At 46.0% G+C, this 17,636-nt stretch overlaps 1 protein-coding gene and 1 non-coding gene across 2 annotated transcripts in view; one reads left to right on the plus strand and one right to left on the minus strand.

Annotated features, from left to right (window-relative positions):
- Positions 1-3,491: 3,491 nt before the first annotated feature.
- TRNAG-GCC (transfer RNA glycine (anticodon GCC)) lies at positions 3,492-3,562 on the minus strand. Its single transcript has one exon. It is a non-coding gene; the product is annotated as a tRNA-Gly (tRNA).
- Positions 3,563-8,466: 4,904 nt separating this feature from the next.
- ZCCHC14 (zinc finger CCHC-type containing 14) overlaps positions 8,467-17,636 on the plus strand; it is a gene marked incomplete in the record, with an annotated part of 28,091 nt that continues 18,921 nt past the window's right edge. The window contains 3 exon segments of the mRNA XM_072421399.1: positions 8,467-8,574; positions 12,072-12,723; positions 14,947-15,070. Of these exon segments, the coding sequence (XP_072277500.1) occupies positions 12,151-12,723; positions 14,947-15,070 (697 nt within the window).

Here is a 17,636-nt window from a genome sequence, read left to right on the forward strand (position 1 = left end):
ATGGGTAGTGCCCCTTTTATAGGTGTTACCTCCTTTCTTTTGGGTGACTTCCCTTTTCCTATAGGTAATGCCCCTTATATAGGTGTTGCCCTCTCTCTTTGGGTGACTTCCCTTTTCCTATGGGCAATGCCCCTTCTTTCATACCTCAAGCCTCTATTTCTATGGGTGATAGTGATGCCCCCACTCCTATGGATAATGACCGCTCTTCTAGGGGCTATGCCACCTCTGTTATGGATGATGCCCTCTTTTGAGGGTAATGCCCACTCTCCTATGGGTTATGTCTCCACTCTTGTTGGTAATGCCACCTCGCGTATGGCTGATGCCCCTCTTCTGTAGGTAATACCCCCTTTTCATACTTAGTATCTGCTACTCTAGGTAGTCACATATTGCACAGCACGAGCCAGAGCTCAGGAAAATGACCGGTGGCACTGAGCTGGGGTTACCCCAATTTTAGTTTGTGGTACAGTGTGTATATATACTATGTGCCTGTGGCATAAGATCTGCTGTGTGTCTGTTTGTGATACATTGTGATAGTGTGTAGAGTGTGTGTGATGCATTCAGTGTGTGCAGGAGATACAATGTTCATTCTTTAATTTGTGTGTGTGAAACTGTATTTCAATTAATATATAGTATATGTGTGTGTGTGTGATAAACACTGTGCAGTATACGTCGCACACTTCTACAACATGTAGTGTATGTGTTTTTGTGTGTAGTGTTTGCATAAAAACTATGTTTGTCTTGCAATACATAAGTTATATGTGTTATATTGTATATAGACTGTGTGTGTGTCTTGCTGTGTATAGAAACTGTGTGTGTGTTACATTGTATATAGACAGTGTGCTGCATTGTACATAGACTGTGTGTGTAACATTGTATATAGATACTGTGCTACATTGTACATAGAGAGTGATTGTTACATTGTATATAGTTAGTGTGTTGCATTGTACATAGAGAGTGATTGTTACATTGTATATAGTTAGTGTGTTGCATTGTACACAGACTGTGTGTGTAACATTGTATATAGTTAGTGTGTTGCATTGTACATAGACTGTGTGTTACATTGTATATAGATAGTGCGCTGCACTGTACATAGGGGGTGTGTGTGTTACATTGTATATAGATAGTGTGCTGCATTGTACATTGTGCAGAGACTGTGTGTGTTGCATTGTACATAGACTGTGTGTTATATTGTATATAGATAGTGCGCTGCATTGTACATAGGGAGTGTGTTTGTTACATTGTATGGAGGCTAGTTGTGTGTCTTATATTCTGCAGTGAGTGTGTGTGTGTTATATTGTATATAGATAGTGTGTTGCATTGTACATAGGGTGTGTGTGTGTAACATTGTATATAGATAGTGTGCTGCATTGTACATTGTGCAGAGACTGTGTGTGTGTGTTACACTATGGATCATTTTACACGCGTGTACAGTATAGTGACATGTGTTGTACTGTTACCAGCAACGTGGATACAAAAATTGACAATTCCCTGAGTCATGTTAATGATTTTATTTCATGATCATTTTCACATCGGTTCACAGAAATAATACTGACATTGTGTTGTAATATTTACTGCTTGTTGGAATCCTTTAATTCTCACTGATGGCTGTTGTATGTGATGACTTGTAGGGGTGACTGGCCATTGGAAGAAGCGGGACTCTTCATCATCAGTCTGAAGGATCAGCGAGCTGGAAAATCTCTGTCCAGGTATCTGCCCCCCCCCAACCAGGTGATATTATGTCATACATGGGAGTACATTGTCACATGAGGGGATTGTGATTGTGTCATTTCTATGTTTCTATCTATATTTTACCAAGAAGTCCCAGCACCCCAACCCATGGCCTGGTCCCTCCAGACAGAAGTGATGATGGTGGGGTCATGGACATGATTGCCCACTTCTTATTGGTCCTTATTTACCTGACTGCATTGCCAGGTCCTGTCCCTGCCTTCTTTATGGAAAAAAAGAACCATTTGGATTTTCCACCAGATCATCCCTTTGGATGAAAATGATTGATTATCGTTAAAAAGATTCAAATCTTTCTCTTTGGCCAGAATTAGGACTCCCTTACACCCCTAATGGGATCTGAATGCTTAGAAATCCATAGTCATGGATGAGATGTTTGCTTTCACTCAACCTGTTACCCTTCAGTTCCAGCAAGAGACCTACAAACTTGGCACCGCCACAGCACCACCCAAAAGTTCAGATAGTGATTAGTAGATGCTCTCATATCTCTCAGCTGTGACCCCCCATCTCCTACTGAAACCCTTGTCTTACCCTGGGCATGGTAGCCATGACAATAGTGACACCTACAGGCCAGACCTCCAAATAACCTTGAAGGCAATAAAAAGAAAATAAATGTATATAAAAAATATATATATTTCTAATACATAAACTACATAGTGATATTTGATCAGTCTTGTTTAATGTTTGAAAACTAATATTGGATATTATTGTTTGTATGTGTGTGTAATAATATTTATTCATTGCCAATTGTTTCCATGCTTTATTGTGTGCAGTACCTGGCAGTCTGTCTAATAGGAATGCCCAGCAATAGCACTGCACATGCCTTCTTCATTTTCCAGAACTAGGTAGGTGCAAAGAGAAGAGGAGGGGGCGTGTCCTTAATTCAGCTTTGTGTGTAATCTGAGATTCAGATGTCAGCCCTGTTTTTGCAGCACGGCAGTAAATCGGCATCAAAATTACACTGGATGGATGGGGCACAAAATGTATTTGCAATGTTTTAAATGCACTGTTTAATATTTTTTTTACCGTAAATTGCTTTCTTTAATTTCTCTGTACACTGTGAGCTTCTTATAATGTACATTAGAAGCTGCAGCAAAAGTCAGAGCTTGCCTTTATTTCCTGGCTGGAGGATGTCCAGGATCATCTATCCTCTCATTCTCCAGACTGTCCGTGCCCCCCTCCCATTTCACTAATTGAACCGGACTTCTTTCAATTATGGAGGGTTAACATAATATATACGTATTACCTAGCATGGTCTGCATGCAAATATAATCTGTCTGGAAATGCCCCTCTAGACTGACACCCATCAAGGAAATTTCATATTTAAAAAACTCCTCAATAGGAGGATAGTAAATCTAGTAGCCAATCTACAATTTGCATCAGGAATGAGGATTCTTGGGAGGTGATGGAATAATTGCAGAAAGCTATGTACAGCACCCCCAGCCATGATCTGCCTTCATTGCACAGAGATCCAGTACCAAGGCCACCAGTTTTTCAACTTAAAGTTCAACTTTATAGAATAAAATAGAATTCATTTTTGCTGTAATTTTGTGTTGTTCTTGAACTCCATTAAAAAAAACAATTGGCTGTCTTTCTCCTTGAAAATGAAAAAGATGCGTAAACCAATGTTTGTCTGACACCCTGTGAATTATATATAATAATATATTGTGCCTATGGTTATCATTAGGAATAAAAAATGAAAATAAAGTTGCCTGCTTTCAGATTTCAGTTAAACTAAAATATCAGCTTGCATTGGCCGGGAATCGAACCCGGGCCTCCCGCGTGGCAGGCGAGAATTCTACCACTGAACCACCAATGCCTTAGCTGTGAAATCATGTACATAGTTTTCTTTTCAGCAATGTTTCATATCCAGTTATAGTACTGAAGAGGTGGAGTTTAGAATTGTTGTAGGGATCAGGAAGCTTTCTGTTATAGATCAGCTGCGAAGAGGAAGTCAAATTCTATTAGTTCCAGCAGGGGATAATGTTGATACTGAGGACTTCAACAAATCATTCCTATGTCTGCACAGCTGCACTATATCTGGTCTCCGATGCGGTGCAATCATTTTAAATGATTTCACAAAAATGGTAAATAAATTACAAAAATAAGACTTAAAAAAGTGCAAGGGGGGATGGGGCAGAGCAATGCTCTACAGATCTATATGGGGGGTCAGTGATGGAATAATCGGCAGAATATACAATATGTGTCTGTCAGGGGGGATGGGAGGGTGCAATGTTCTGCAGATCTGTATAGGGGTCAATGATGGAATAATCTGCAGAATATACAATATGTATCTGTCATATGGGACAGTGCAACAGTCTGCAGAACATATTAGTGCCATGCAATATTCAGCAGGAGTTTTGCAGGGATGAGATGGGATGGTGTAGGGAATGAGATGGTGTGGTAATGGGATGGGATGGCGTAGGGATGGGATGGTGTAGGGCAGGGGTCAGCAAACTCTGGCCTTAAGGCCAGATACGGCCTAGCCAGTAGTTCATTCCAGCCCAACGCCTCCTGGCCGATCTGCCGGTGGATTGGCCTGGGGGCGTTTGGAGCTACCTGGCCTAGTGTGCTCCCACCCACCCGATAAATGGCCTAGTGGCCATAAAACTTTGGTGTAGGAATAAGATGGTGTAGGGATGGGATGAGATGAGATGGTGTAGAGATGGGGTGAGATAGTGTAGGGAATTGGATAGTATAGGGATGGGATGGGATGGGATTAGATAGTGTAGGGAATTGGATGGTGTAGGGATGGGATGAGATGGTGTAGGGAATTGGATGGTGTAGGGAAGGGATGAGATGGTGTAGGGTATTGGATGATGTAGGCATAGGATGGTTTAGAGATGGGGTGAGATAGTGTAGGGAATTGGATGGTGTAGGGATGGGATGGTGTATGGATGGGATGAGATAGTGTAGGGAATTGGATAGTATAGGGATGGGATGAGACCTGAATGTCTGGCAGGTCTATGGCATAGTGCTGCCTTACCATCACATAACACAGAGCAACAGGAGCACCTAGTGGGCACAGGCTGCTACTACACCCCTCAGATCCATACTACGCATGTCTCTGCTTGTGACCAGAATGGAAATTTTTGGTCACTAGCTGGAAGGAATTTTTTTTCCAAACATTCCATCCTGTAGACAGAGGAGCAGAGAGAGCTCATGGGACAGACACATACAGACATATACAGTGAATGAGCTGTAACTGCACCAATTAAACTGATTACAACCCTGCAACAACTCCATAGTAAGAGGACCTGTCTACGGTCCATTCAGTTCATCTCCAATCTGTAGGCGCTTGCATTGCATCATTGAATTATTTTCGACTTTTATATCTTCCTGGAGATCAGCTTTAGTGACCACAGATATATAAAGTACCTATTGTCTCTGGTATAGATACAAAGCCCCATCATAAAATCATCTGCTGTGAATATAATAAATGGAATAAAGGAGACATCTTTAATTCTGGTAATTCTGTCATTTAAACAAACCAGAGCGCTAAAGAATTGGGATCAGATGGGGTCCTGGATGAGACACAATAGATGCTGAGACTCTTAGCTCCGGCTGGGGATAATTACATCGAATTATGTCTAATCCCAGGAAGAAGAGGCAAAATCTTCTTAAGAATTTTTTTGTCTTGGGTTTGCGCTTTGTGGGGGCCTCAGACTTGGGATAAAAAGGCGATTTATTCAGCAGCATGGCGGCATTGTGGGACGCCTACCCTTTTGTCTTTGAGCATGCTCAGTGGTGATTTCTTTGCCAATGGAATGGCAAGCAGATATGTTGGACCCCTGTGTCCAATCCTGGCAAGTTTTAATCTTGAGCTTCTGATGGCTCTGATGACCCCGTTATTGTTGTCTAGGGCAACTTTACCCAAACTTTAGATTGGATAATGTATGGGCACAGACAAGCAAGCACAGATGGGTAAAGTTGTTTACAGATTTATCATCAACAAAGAGGGTAAATCTGGATAAATGAGTGCAAGAAGAAAAAATATGGTATATGGACACGAAAGCTACTAAATATCAGAGGGGATATGGGCTGGACAAATCTATATAAGAGGAAGGCATTGGCAGATAAAACTTTTGGTTTCAGGGGGTATGGGCACAATAAAAAACTTAATACAACAAGGGGGTAAGGGCACAAAAATCTCTGAGCAAAGGGAGTATGGGGGTGAAACAACTTGACAATAAAAGGGTAGAGAAACAAAACCAGTTGGAGCAAGGGCACAGAAATCTCTAAACAACCAGAGAGTATGGGAACAAAAATCTCTAGGCAAAGGAAGTATGGGGGAAAAACAACTAGACAATAAAACAGTTAGGGCACAAACCCTTAAGGCCACAGGGGGATATGAGCACAACATATTTCACCCAAAAAGGGAGTAAGGGCATAAAAAGCTCTAGACAAACAGAGATGGGCACAAAAGCTTCTATACAAGAAAAAGACAAGAGCACAAAATTTAATGCAACAAGAGGGCAGGGGCACAAAATCCTTTAGACAATGGGGAAGGAGGGGGGTATATGGGTACAAAAAGTTCCACATGAAAACTAGTAAGGACGCAGGATTGGAGGAGACACCAAAGAGAGAAGTGAGCACAAGTATTTATTGGCTTCTCCTCTTTTATGATGCCATATTTATAAGAACAAATTTCTGATTCGTGGTGACCAGACTGGTAAAATGCAGAATGGATGAATTATTCCCAAAAAGTAGCAAACAGGGCATTCAGAAAATGCAGCACTCACCCCCATTGTACCCTATGGCATTGTTCATGGGGTGAATGCTATTGGGTGATCTGGGGGTCAAGCTGATTGTCATTGTATAAAAATGGGGTGCTGGGTATGTAAATGGAGAAAACTGGGGGTCAGGCCGGAGGTGGCAGCAGTACTCATCGGAGTGCCAGCTTAGCTCTATGTCTATGTGGTATCTGATAGATCATTGGGGATTGCAGAAAGCTACTTTAACTCCATGAAAATGGGATTGCAGAAAATCCGCATTCAGCCTAATCCCCTGATTTGTGGAAATACACGTTTTTGTCTGATCTGACAAGCACGGATTATCCGGCGTACAACTACGGCGATGTATCTTTTCCTGCGTCTATGTAAAAGAGCAGCTAATCCCGTTTAGGAATACACAGATACACAGTCCAGGGGCACTTTATTGCAGGCATCCTGCGCATTCTATTGGACAGAATGGCAAATGTGTGTGTGGAAATGGCGCCCCCTAGAGCGAAGCCCTATATATTTTATTATTGGGACCCCCCAATCCCACAAGACCTGTCTGATCCAATCAGGAGCTTCAGTGTTCCTGAGGTCACCAAACACCCAGTAGGGGCAAAATATCATACATGTGTGTGTGTTGAAATGGCGCCCCCTAGAGCAAGGACTACATATTTTATTATTGGGAACCCCAATCCCACATGTGTGTGTAAATGGCGCCCCTGGAGCATAAACCTTATATCTCTATTATTGATACCCCTCCCTCGTCAGACCCACCCTTTGGATCCACTCAGGAGCTTCAGTGTTGCGGAGGGTCACTGCATCCCCAGTGATCTGAAAGGCAAAATTTCACACATGATTGGGTGGAAACAGCGCCCCCTAAAGCATGAACCCTAAATGTTTATTAATGATAAACCTCTTTCCCCATGGAATCCTTTGATCCAATCAGGAGCTTCAGTTTTCCTGCACGTCACTGCACGCCAATGGTCGGAAAGACAAAATATTATACATGTTTGGGGACTTCTGACCAATTGGAGAATGGGATGGGTTTAAAATGAGGTGATGTATACTAGGCCAAAGATGGAAGTACCTTCAAAATTTGTGCCAAGGTTAATTCCTAGATGAACACAGCGCTTTAGGCAGAAGACGCTGTGATGGCATGAGAGCAGAGGAGGGGCTTCAGAGGGGGTTTTCTGTCCTCTACTTGCTTATTTTATAAATCTTGTCCTCTGCAGTAACAGCATTCTACCACTAGATGTCCTTAGTCTACTAAGTGAAATGACACCCAGCTATATTCAACCCAGGAGACTGAGGACATCCTGTAAGTGCAGGGCATCAAGAACCCGCCCCCGAGGAACCATCACTGTGACACCCTGCATTTCTTCACATATAATGGCGGAGAGCACAGCGCTCATGTCATCACACCATTATGGCTGATTATTGCATTTCCAATAATGACGCACATACAGGTTCTTATGCTGACAGATATGGGGGTATGAGATATTTACTATTGCAATGTCATTACAAATAAATAGACGTCACTGATTGGTTTAGGATTTGAGGGCCTCATCAATAAAAAAAAAAAATGAGGTTAACATATCATAAATCATATTTTAGAGCCACATGCTCAGATGAGGCTTTTCTGGCTGATAAAATTAAAGGGTATAATATACTTTCTAGTCTCTGATGGGGTTTTTTATTTTTTTCCCGAATTTCATGCCACAACGTCATTGTAAATAAAGAGCGCTAATGACAGGTTCGCTTTCATTTCTTCAGGATCACGTGACTAGCCGACCAGGCTCTCCGCCTTTTTACAAGTCTCCGCCCACACTGCCATCACTCAAGGGAGGAGGTTGCAGCCACTCCTCCTCCTCGCTTACTGATTGACAGCTCCACGCCAGCGCTGGCGAGGGGAGATTGACAGTTGCCTGGAGCCAATAGGAGGCGCGTTCTCTGCGCAGGGGGCGGAACGGCGAACGCTCAGGACCAATGCAATCCAGGGAGGAAGGCGGGACGTGGTGTCAGCGCGAGGCGTTCGCTGGTAACGGTTCCTGAGGAGGTCGGGGAACGGAGAGGCGCGGCGGACGGATTGTACCCGGTGTGTACCGGCATGAGGGTGTGTATGAGTGGAGGGGGGCGGGGTTGCGGGGGTGTTCTGACGGCCCAAGGCATGCTGGGACTTGTAGTTAACCCTGTGCTCACCATTGGGCCAAACTACATAGGGTGACTCCAATTACCACCGACCATTCTTCAATGTGGGCGATTTGCTGCAGGTGATCGTCCACAGCGCCGAATGACCAATCGCCACTGCTTTTAGAGATTTTCAGTTGGGTGGCCTGCGATCACCGATGTAAAAATTGTCCCTGAGGTCAATGGTCAATCCGGCCACACACACTGCAATCTGATTGGATGATCACCCCCTTCAGGACAATAGCACAGACAATAAGTGGGCCAGACACCATCTGATTGGTCGTCTCCATCCCCCCCATAGGGTTGGAATATTTAGCGAGCCTTCTGTTTTGATTTCGGTATAATTTTCTCTAAACAGATTGTACAATCAGATTGTACCGTGTGTGGCCTGATGGAGGGACTCAATGGAGGCCTCCGGCATGTACGGTGACATGGGATGCCCAAATCTGTGGTTGTGATGTCTTTCCAGGATCACCAACTGGTTGGAGCCAATATTATCCCCTCTAGAGAGATTCCCTTCACTTCCTGTCCCAAATCTCTGATGGTTGTCACCTGAACAGGTGTCCCCATTGGAAGATTCCGCCTGATTTTCTGTAAAATGTTGGTTTTCCCTGTGGTCAGTGACCAGGATCTCAGGGTTTTGTTTCTTTTATATTCATCTGAAAACTAAAAATGTTTCCAAAGATTTGTCATCGATACATTGTAACCCTGCACAACTATGTAACTATTTCTAGTCAGCTGACACCAGACTGAGATCTGGTTGGCTGGGGGCGTCTACCTGGGAATATTTCACTGTGTAGTCTGACCATGTGATCTCTTGTATGGCAATGATTAGTAAATAGGGTTGTAATGACAAAGATCTCAAATAGTCTCCGGTGTCTGCAGTCTCTGACCGTCTCCGGTACCGCGTCTGCAGTCTCTGACCGTCTCCGGTACCGCGTCTGCAGTCTCTGACCGTCTCCGGTGCCGCGTCTGCAGTCTCTGACCGTCTCCGGTACCGCGTCTGCAGTCCCTGACCATCCCCCGTACCGCGTCTGCAGTCTCTGACCGTCCCCCGTACCGCGTCTGCAGTCTCTGACCGTCTCTGGTACTGCGTCTGCAGTCTCTGACCGTGTCCGGTACCGCGTCTGCAGTCCCTGACCGTGTCCGGTACCGCGCCTGCAGTCTCTGACCGTGTCCGGTACCGCGCCTGCAGTCTCTGACCGTCTCCGGTACCGCGCCTGCAGTCCCTGAGCGTCTCCGGTACCGCGCCTGCAGTCCCTGAGCGTCTCCGGTACCGCGCCTCCAGTCCCTGAGTGTCTCAAAACTCCTCTACTGATACCTTGCCTGTTCTGCTTTTCCAATCCTCTCATCTGACAGATCCCTGGAATGGCCCCAGTACTTCCCGGTATAGGTGAACATGTGACCATCTCACCTTCCTCCCAGGTTGCATTGTAGGGTCTGAGCAGCCCTTGGCCTGGTCACACAGGTGCAGAAAATCACTAAATTAAAATAAAACCCTCTGCAATAATAGTTATTTTCCCTTTAGATATTTATTGTTGCACTTTTTGTAAATTTCTTTCCAGGTTTCTTTTTCCTGGTTTGGAGCGCACAGGTGAGGTGGTTACTCTGCAGCTTCAAGGGGACCCCCATACGCCACCAATGTAGGAAGTGTCTCTAATTGGATGTTTAATCTGTTCTTCACATCCCATGCTGGGACTACAAGTCCCATGATCCCGTGCACTTATTTAATGTACAGCTCTGCGTAATATGTTGGCGCTAGATAAATACTATTTAATATTAAGAATCAAAGAAGGAAAGGGAGTGGCTTTGTATGAAGTTTTGGTTGGGGGTGTTGATGTAAGGAGCGTTGGGACTCCATAGAGACCTGGACAGGCATTGTAGCCACCCCTTGTTAACCCAAATGGTTGGACAGTTACCACTTCTTGACTGCATCTGCAGCTATTTAGGCGAATCACAGTCGGGGCAACCAAGTGCTCGGTGCTGCCAGTAGTGGTTAAGATTGCAGGATCTACTGCGGCATTTGCTAAACCCCAATTATTAAAAGCAGGCTGGCAACTGCCCAGTAGCTTCTGCCCTAAATGCCCACTACCTGTCGGCATGAACATGCCCTGTGGTTGGATATGAAGACACAGGCTTATGTTTGCAGTAATGGCAGCCGGAGCAGAAATCGAGGGCACCCAGTAATACCAGGACAACTCTGACGTTAAAGTACATCAAAGCCAAAACTTTCCTTGTTTCACATTGTGGAGTAAGACAGAAAGGGTTGGACCCCGTCAGGTCCGTATGTGTCCCCGCGGGTAGATATATTCACCTATTTGTTCCGGTGACCACTCACCAAGGCAGAAAGTGGTCACAAGTTGTCACCATAGCGGGAAGAAAGTAGAAATCTTTTATTTGCGCTGATATTCTGCTGACAACTAAAAGGGAAATTGACTATTTTAAAATGATTATTTCTATTGTGCCTATAGGACAGGAAGCCATTGGGGAAATATCTGCCAGGTGTAATATCTCCCCACTTTTGAGTCTTTACTGGAAGTGTTTTCTTCTACAAATCCTTGTGGCTCTTTATAAAGTGACACCCATTGCTTTATACAGAGATCGGGAACCCAGAAGTGGGTGCAGGATGGGTTCTGGTTGCTGCGGGTGACGGCTCTCTGCAGTTTGGCCAGATGGAATGATCTTGTGTTGAATATTTGCTGGCTGTCCAGTTCTTGCTGTGCACCAGGAATATTGCCATTTTCCACGTGTCCGGCCAGATGTCACAGTGCAGAATGTCTGCGTTATGAGTGCAGCTGGGGTGACGGAATCCGTCTTCCTCCGTATAACACCGTACAGCTGGGAGAATGGGGATGAGGTAATACCACTGCCCTCCCCATGGGGACGACACACTGTAGCTGTGGATTTGGGGGTGAGGGGGTTGTAGGCGGAGGGAAGGTGGGCTGTCCGCCTCCTTCCCCAGGCATTGTAGGGTTTATATTGGGGTGTAGGGATTAAGCTCATCTGAATGTTGCAGGGTTAATAGTGGGGTATCTGCTCCTCCCCAGAGCAATGTTGGGATAATGATGAAGTACCACACCCTCCTGGGTTGTGTAGGGTAAATTGTGGGGTGTCAGCCTTCTTCCTTGGGCACTGCTGGGTAACTGCTGGCATTTCAGCATCCCAGGATCTGTCACCCCTCCCTCTGGCACTGGAGGGTTTATATTGGGGTGACCTCCTCTGAGTGTTATAGGGTTTATAGTGGCGTGTTGGACACCTCCCCAGGGAATGTTAGGATATTGATAGAATACCACCCCCTCCTGGGTTGTGTGGGGTATATAGTGGGGTGTCAGCCCTCCCCTGGAGTGAGGTACAATAAATATTGGGGTGTTAGTCCCTCTCCAGTTGTGGGTCATTGTATAACTGTATGTTGTGTTCCCGCAGATGCCATGATTGGATCTCTAGAGATGCAGCAGTGGCGGTGACCCCTTACACAGAGGAGGATCGGATCTGGTGTGTCACCATGGTGGAGAAGGCTCGCTGCCCTGTGCAGAGGGATACGGTGTATCGGTGGTTTTCCGAACTCAGCTCTTGGCAGCGGATTGAGTTTCTGTGCGGCTTGCTTGACCTGTGCCTACCGCTCGAGCTTCGCTTCCTGGGCTCCTGTCTGGAGGATTTGGCTCGTAAGGATTACCACTCACTGCGCGACTCTGAGATCAAAGCAAACAACTCGGCTGATCTGGCTGCTCTTACCAACCTCGGCGATGAGGTGGTCCGCAGCAAACTGCTGGTATCCCTGGCCTTGCTAGCTTCAGATAACCGGGAGGCCGCAGGGGTACTGTGCCGGACCCTTACACACATGGACTCCATCATCAACAACCTGGGCCTGCAGCTGAATGATGGACGCACTGGGGATGAGTTCCTCTTGCTGTTCACCATGGCCACCAACCACCCGGCCTTCAGCTTCCATCAGAAGCAACTGCTCAGGAAGGAGCTGGCACACCTGCAGGGCAGGCATGGGGCCACTGGGCACAGTGTGCCTACTGCCACCACTACGACTGTCACCAGCAGCAAGGGCTCCTCTTGCTGCCCCAAGGTAAGATTGACTGGTACTATTGGTGGTTCTAAATGCCCTGATGCCCACCTTATCTGCATGATTGTGTCTCTTGGTTGGTCCTGTACCCCCTCATTGCCTACATGGTATGGGAGATTCTGACTCTCTGGTGTCCTGATCCCTTGGACGGCATTGAATATTGTAACTCATGATAGTGTTTGCCCCATGGCTTTCATGATATGGGACATTCTGACGCCTGGTTGTCCTTTCTCCCCAATGGCCTGCATGGTATGGGACAATGGGACTCCTGAATTCCCCTGTGCATAAAAACTCTTTCCTAGTATGGAATTCTGGTTGCCTAGGTGGCCTTGGTCTTCTGCTTGGCATGAGATCTCCTTATGATTGCCACAATGCCCCACAGCTTGGCATGAGCTCCCCTGATATAGTGACCCCTACTGGCCCAATGCTTTCCCTATTTATCCCAGATGTCATCTTCCTTGGCAAACTTCCCATACTAAAGGGACACAGCACTGTCATTGCTCTATATGAATGCCCGGTTGGAAAGAGTGAAGTGGGCACTTTTATTGCGTGGTATAAGAAAGCAAGCTGACCCCTTTACTTTGCTGCCTGGCATCGGCATGCTGCCACGGTTATCTTGGTGCCCTAGTTAATTCTGATATCCATGGTTTGCTGCATGGCAGGAGCTCTCATATGTCAGAGTTGGCAGTGCCAGGGCCATGCACTGATTTTATTCTATGATATGAACTTACCTGTGAGATCTGATTATAATAAAGCACTGATTGCCCAATGTATTCTGTACTCCAGTATATCAGCCCAATACCCCCATCCTTTCTAATATTCTAATATTCCAGGCATCCCATTAAATAAAATATACACCCCCCCAGAGGTCCAACAGAGAGGTGGGGTCAGCCTGTGTGGGTTTTACTCTTTGACATCCACATCCCAAAGCTAAATAGCCCACATAAGAGGGTACAGATGGTGGCATCCTCTCCTCTGCCATGGTTGTGCCCTGCTGTGCTCTGGTGGCAAGTGAAGGAATTGCAGGGTATAAGACAATTCTTAGGTTCCTAAACTTGTAATAAAAAATCTCTACTTTATAAAACTTCTCTCATTTCCTGTCCCTAGGATACCCTTATAAATAGGGATGGGGTCTTGCAGGAGAGGAAGGAACAGATGGAAATACAATTATCACATTGAAGCTTTCTTTTTCTTCCTTTTGTAGTTTTTGCTCTTCCATTCTGTCATTTTGAACAGAGGCTTGGAACGTGTGGCTCTTAATAAGAATCGGGACACCCCAGTCCCCCCCCCCCCCCATTGTAATTTCTCATTGATGGAGCTCCCCATTCATTTAGAGCAGCGTGTGACACCCAGCAGGCGTGCAGATTGATTGTCGCAGCATGCGGGCAGTGGGGTAGCCCATATGACCTTGGTGAAAGAAGAGACTGTGGCACTCGGAGCAGCCGACTGCTGGAAGCTGAAATGTCAGTCATTTGGCAGTCAGACTCTGCTTACTAAACATAGCATTCACCCTGAACCTGACAGGTAGAAGAGGCAGAGACCCTGCAGGGGCAGCTTGGACAATCAACATCATCAACTGCCCCTGGTAGCTGCACCCCTCCTAAAGTGGACCTGTAACAGCCTGAAAGTCTGGCTTATTCTTTAGAAAATCTCCACTTTTTTTCAGTTGGGTTTAAAATGATCCTACCGACTAATTTTTAAGCCGTGTGTAATCTTACTTCAATTCTGGTGCATTTGCATATTTTTTCCAGATCTGTGCATTATTAAAATAGTAAACTTCCTGAAATACAGACCAGTCACTGCTGCTCTCTCCCCTTGTGCAGGATGGCCAGTCTTGTCTCCACCCCCTCCTATAGTTCTCTATAGACAGCCTGTAGTGGGTGTGGCCTGTCCGGTCCCTCCCACAGCTCTGCACAGATTAAATGCAGCACGGTGATGTCGCTGCTACTTTTTTGAAGCTTATTTGTGACTATTCAAAGTTTTTTAGCTTTAAGTTTTGCATCCAATTCTTACATAACAAAACAAAATAACCCCAAGTGGCTCATATTGATGATTTGGATTCCTCATACATGTGGTGTCCCATTCAGCACATTGCAGATCTGGCAGTCTGCGGATATTAAAACCACATGCTGGGATCAGATTTTGGGTCCCAGTACACAGAATGTTTTGTATTTTGTTGCCGTTGTTGGTATTTTAATATCTCTTTTCCTTTTTGTGTCTTCACAGACGGCTCCGAGGACAGAGACTGCCGTCAGCAGCATCGGTAACAGTTTAGCAAATGCACTACACACATCAGCACATTCCATAGAAGATTCGTTACCTAAGAGGCCTTCTGGAAAGCACTCCAAAGGTGAGGCAACCACACCGGGGCTTTATTATTTTGGGATTTTCTGAGCTCACACACAGGCCGGGGCCAAGCCCTGAAAAAAGGAGCTTTTTGGTGCTGGCATATGCTGCCACTCTATGGGGGGGGGGTGGAACGTTCCTCGTTTTGCCTTCATTAGGGTAAAAAATCAGTTTGCTTTGAAGGTACCTGAAAGCCAGGGGATAAATCCTATCTCCAACCAAATATTAACCCTTTGGCCATCCCATCACCTTGTAAACAAAGTTTTCTCACCTATATCTGGGTCCCTCTCCAGTGCCAATTCTGGGTTTCCAGGACCATCAATTCAGCACTGCAAATGTTCCTGCTCTGGCTGGTTTCCTACAGTCAGCTGATGTTAACCCTGCAAACTGGATGCTTAGAGGACCCCCACCACTGAACAGCCAATAGGAAGTGTGAATCAAGTGACACTTCCTCATTTTGTGAATCAAAATGAGGAAGTGTCACCCCGACAGTCACATGCACACCTTAAGGGGACCTCTCCGTCTGTAGGGCTAGTGCACAGTTTCCTGGCAAGCTTGCACAAAAGGAGGGAATGTTCATGTGGTTTTGATGGGAGGTCAATGGGTGGTCGTCAACCCATAGGGAGATGCAGCTTAAAAAAATGTTTTGCCCAAGAAGAATTTTCATATGTGTGTGTTATGAAGTATAATTGCCTGGTGATCCTGCCAGTCTGCTCTATTGTGTCCCACTTCCCATTTCATCCTGACAATGCTAGCCATGGGATCAGACCCACGGCGAGGTCAGCGGAGATGTACAGTGGGTTCTGTAATGGGAAGAGCAGCCTGCAGGTGTGACTTCACAGGGTGACCAATGCCCAGCCATGCCAGGAGTGACTGGCAGCAGAAGGAATGATAGAGCCAATACATCACAGGGTGACACATGACTGACAGTAGAAAGTATGATGGAGCCAATACATCACAGGGTGACATCGCAGGGTGACACATTACTGAGACCAGTAGCAATGATAGGGCAAATACATCACTGGCAAGGTTTGGATGCTGCATATGGCACCACAGCCCCTGCTGGTCTTGGCATAGATGCAGAGGACCCAATGGTGGTCATGTGACTGATGAACCATGAAATATGTTTTGGAAGAATGTTGGTTACAGCTAAGTATTACAATAGGCATAGCCTGGAATGTCCTCTTGTACAAGAAGGTTTAAAGGCAGACAGGTTCACTTTAACACAACCGATCATTTCCACCACGCTAATACATCTCCATCTGGGATCATCTTCATGTCCTTTTGTGCTTGTAAAGCCACCTTTTATCTCCCCCCCAACACTGATCACATGACACCTGAACAGGTGACATGGTACTAGTTATGGGTGCAAATGTTTTGTGGTTGGCTCGGTCCCACATTGCACACATTCCCCGGTGTGTGTGGTCAGACTCGGCTGATCTGCCATAATCGGGGATAATGCTGACACAACATTCCAATGGGATCTGCACAGACTTGTTTTATGGCCCTCGGTTTATGTTGTTGTCTCTATTGCCCCAGGAGCTCCCACCAAAGATAAGGGGATCATATTATTGTATTGGGGTTGGACTTTGCATTGCAGGAATTGTAAAATCCCAAGGGGGAGGCAAAGGGGGTGGCTGCCTTGGCTGCATCAGTAGGAGGTGGACAAAACCTGCAACCAAAAGTGCAAAAAAGTGCAACCTATGGTGCTGAAATAGTTCACTTATATGGGAGGGGGGGCACTTGGATCATTGGAGGACATAGTGGTGGTCATATGTGGCCAGGGGTAATAGGTAGACTTTACTCCTTGGCTATATTGCCACGGCCTGCCTGCTGTTTCTTGCCCTTGACAGACCTATAGTTACCCCCTACTATCCATTTGCCCCTTAAATACCATCTAGCCTGTATCGGTAGCGGAGGAGGTGGCTGCTCTCTGTTAAATGGCCCTGAAGGGGCAAATTCCTAAAATCCAGACTGAAGTGAAGAATCTACAGCAGTATTGCAGACAGACGATACTCTGGGACTTTACAATCCGGCGTGTAAAATTCCCCAACTCTTTCCGAGGCCATGCGGATTACTGAAGAATATGGTGCCGTCATCCGATGCCACTACACTGTTATGGTGGATGACATCTCCTAGTGAAGCCGCTCTGACAGCTGCTGTCTGTATTCTGCTCTCCTAATCCATGGCATGGGCACGTTAACACTTCACTGACCCCGAGACTGCTGAGCTGGCAGAGTATGTGGGGTGACCACAGCCGCCAACTGGGGCCAAACTGCCAGGAGAAGAGGGGGGAATAAAGCACCCAAGCTGGTTCTGTGTTTATTTAAGAATCTGTAAATTGCAGAAAGCTAACTGAACTCTGCCCTCCTGGCCCGGCCTTTGTCAAATCTGCCCTACCGGCCTTTGTCAAATCTGCCCTACCGGCCCTTGTCAAATCTGCCCTACCGGCCCTTGTCAAATCTGCCCTACCGGCCCTTGTCAAATCTGCCCTACCGGCCTTTGTTAAATCTGCCCTACCGGCCTTTGTCAAATCTGCCCTCCCGTTCTCTGTCAAATCTGCCCTCCCG

This window comes from Pyxicephalus adspersus, chromosome 9 (assembly GCF_032062135.1).
Source record: "Pyxicephalus adspersus chromosome 9, UCB_Pads_2.0, whole genome shotgun sequence".
Classification (NCBI taxonomy): domain Eukaryota; kingdom Metazoa; phylum Chordata; class Amphibia; order Anura; family Pyxicephalidae; genus Pyxicephalus; species Pyxicephalus adspersus.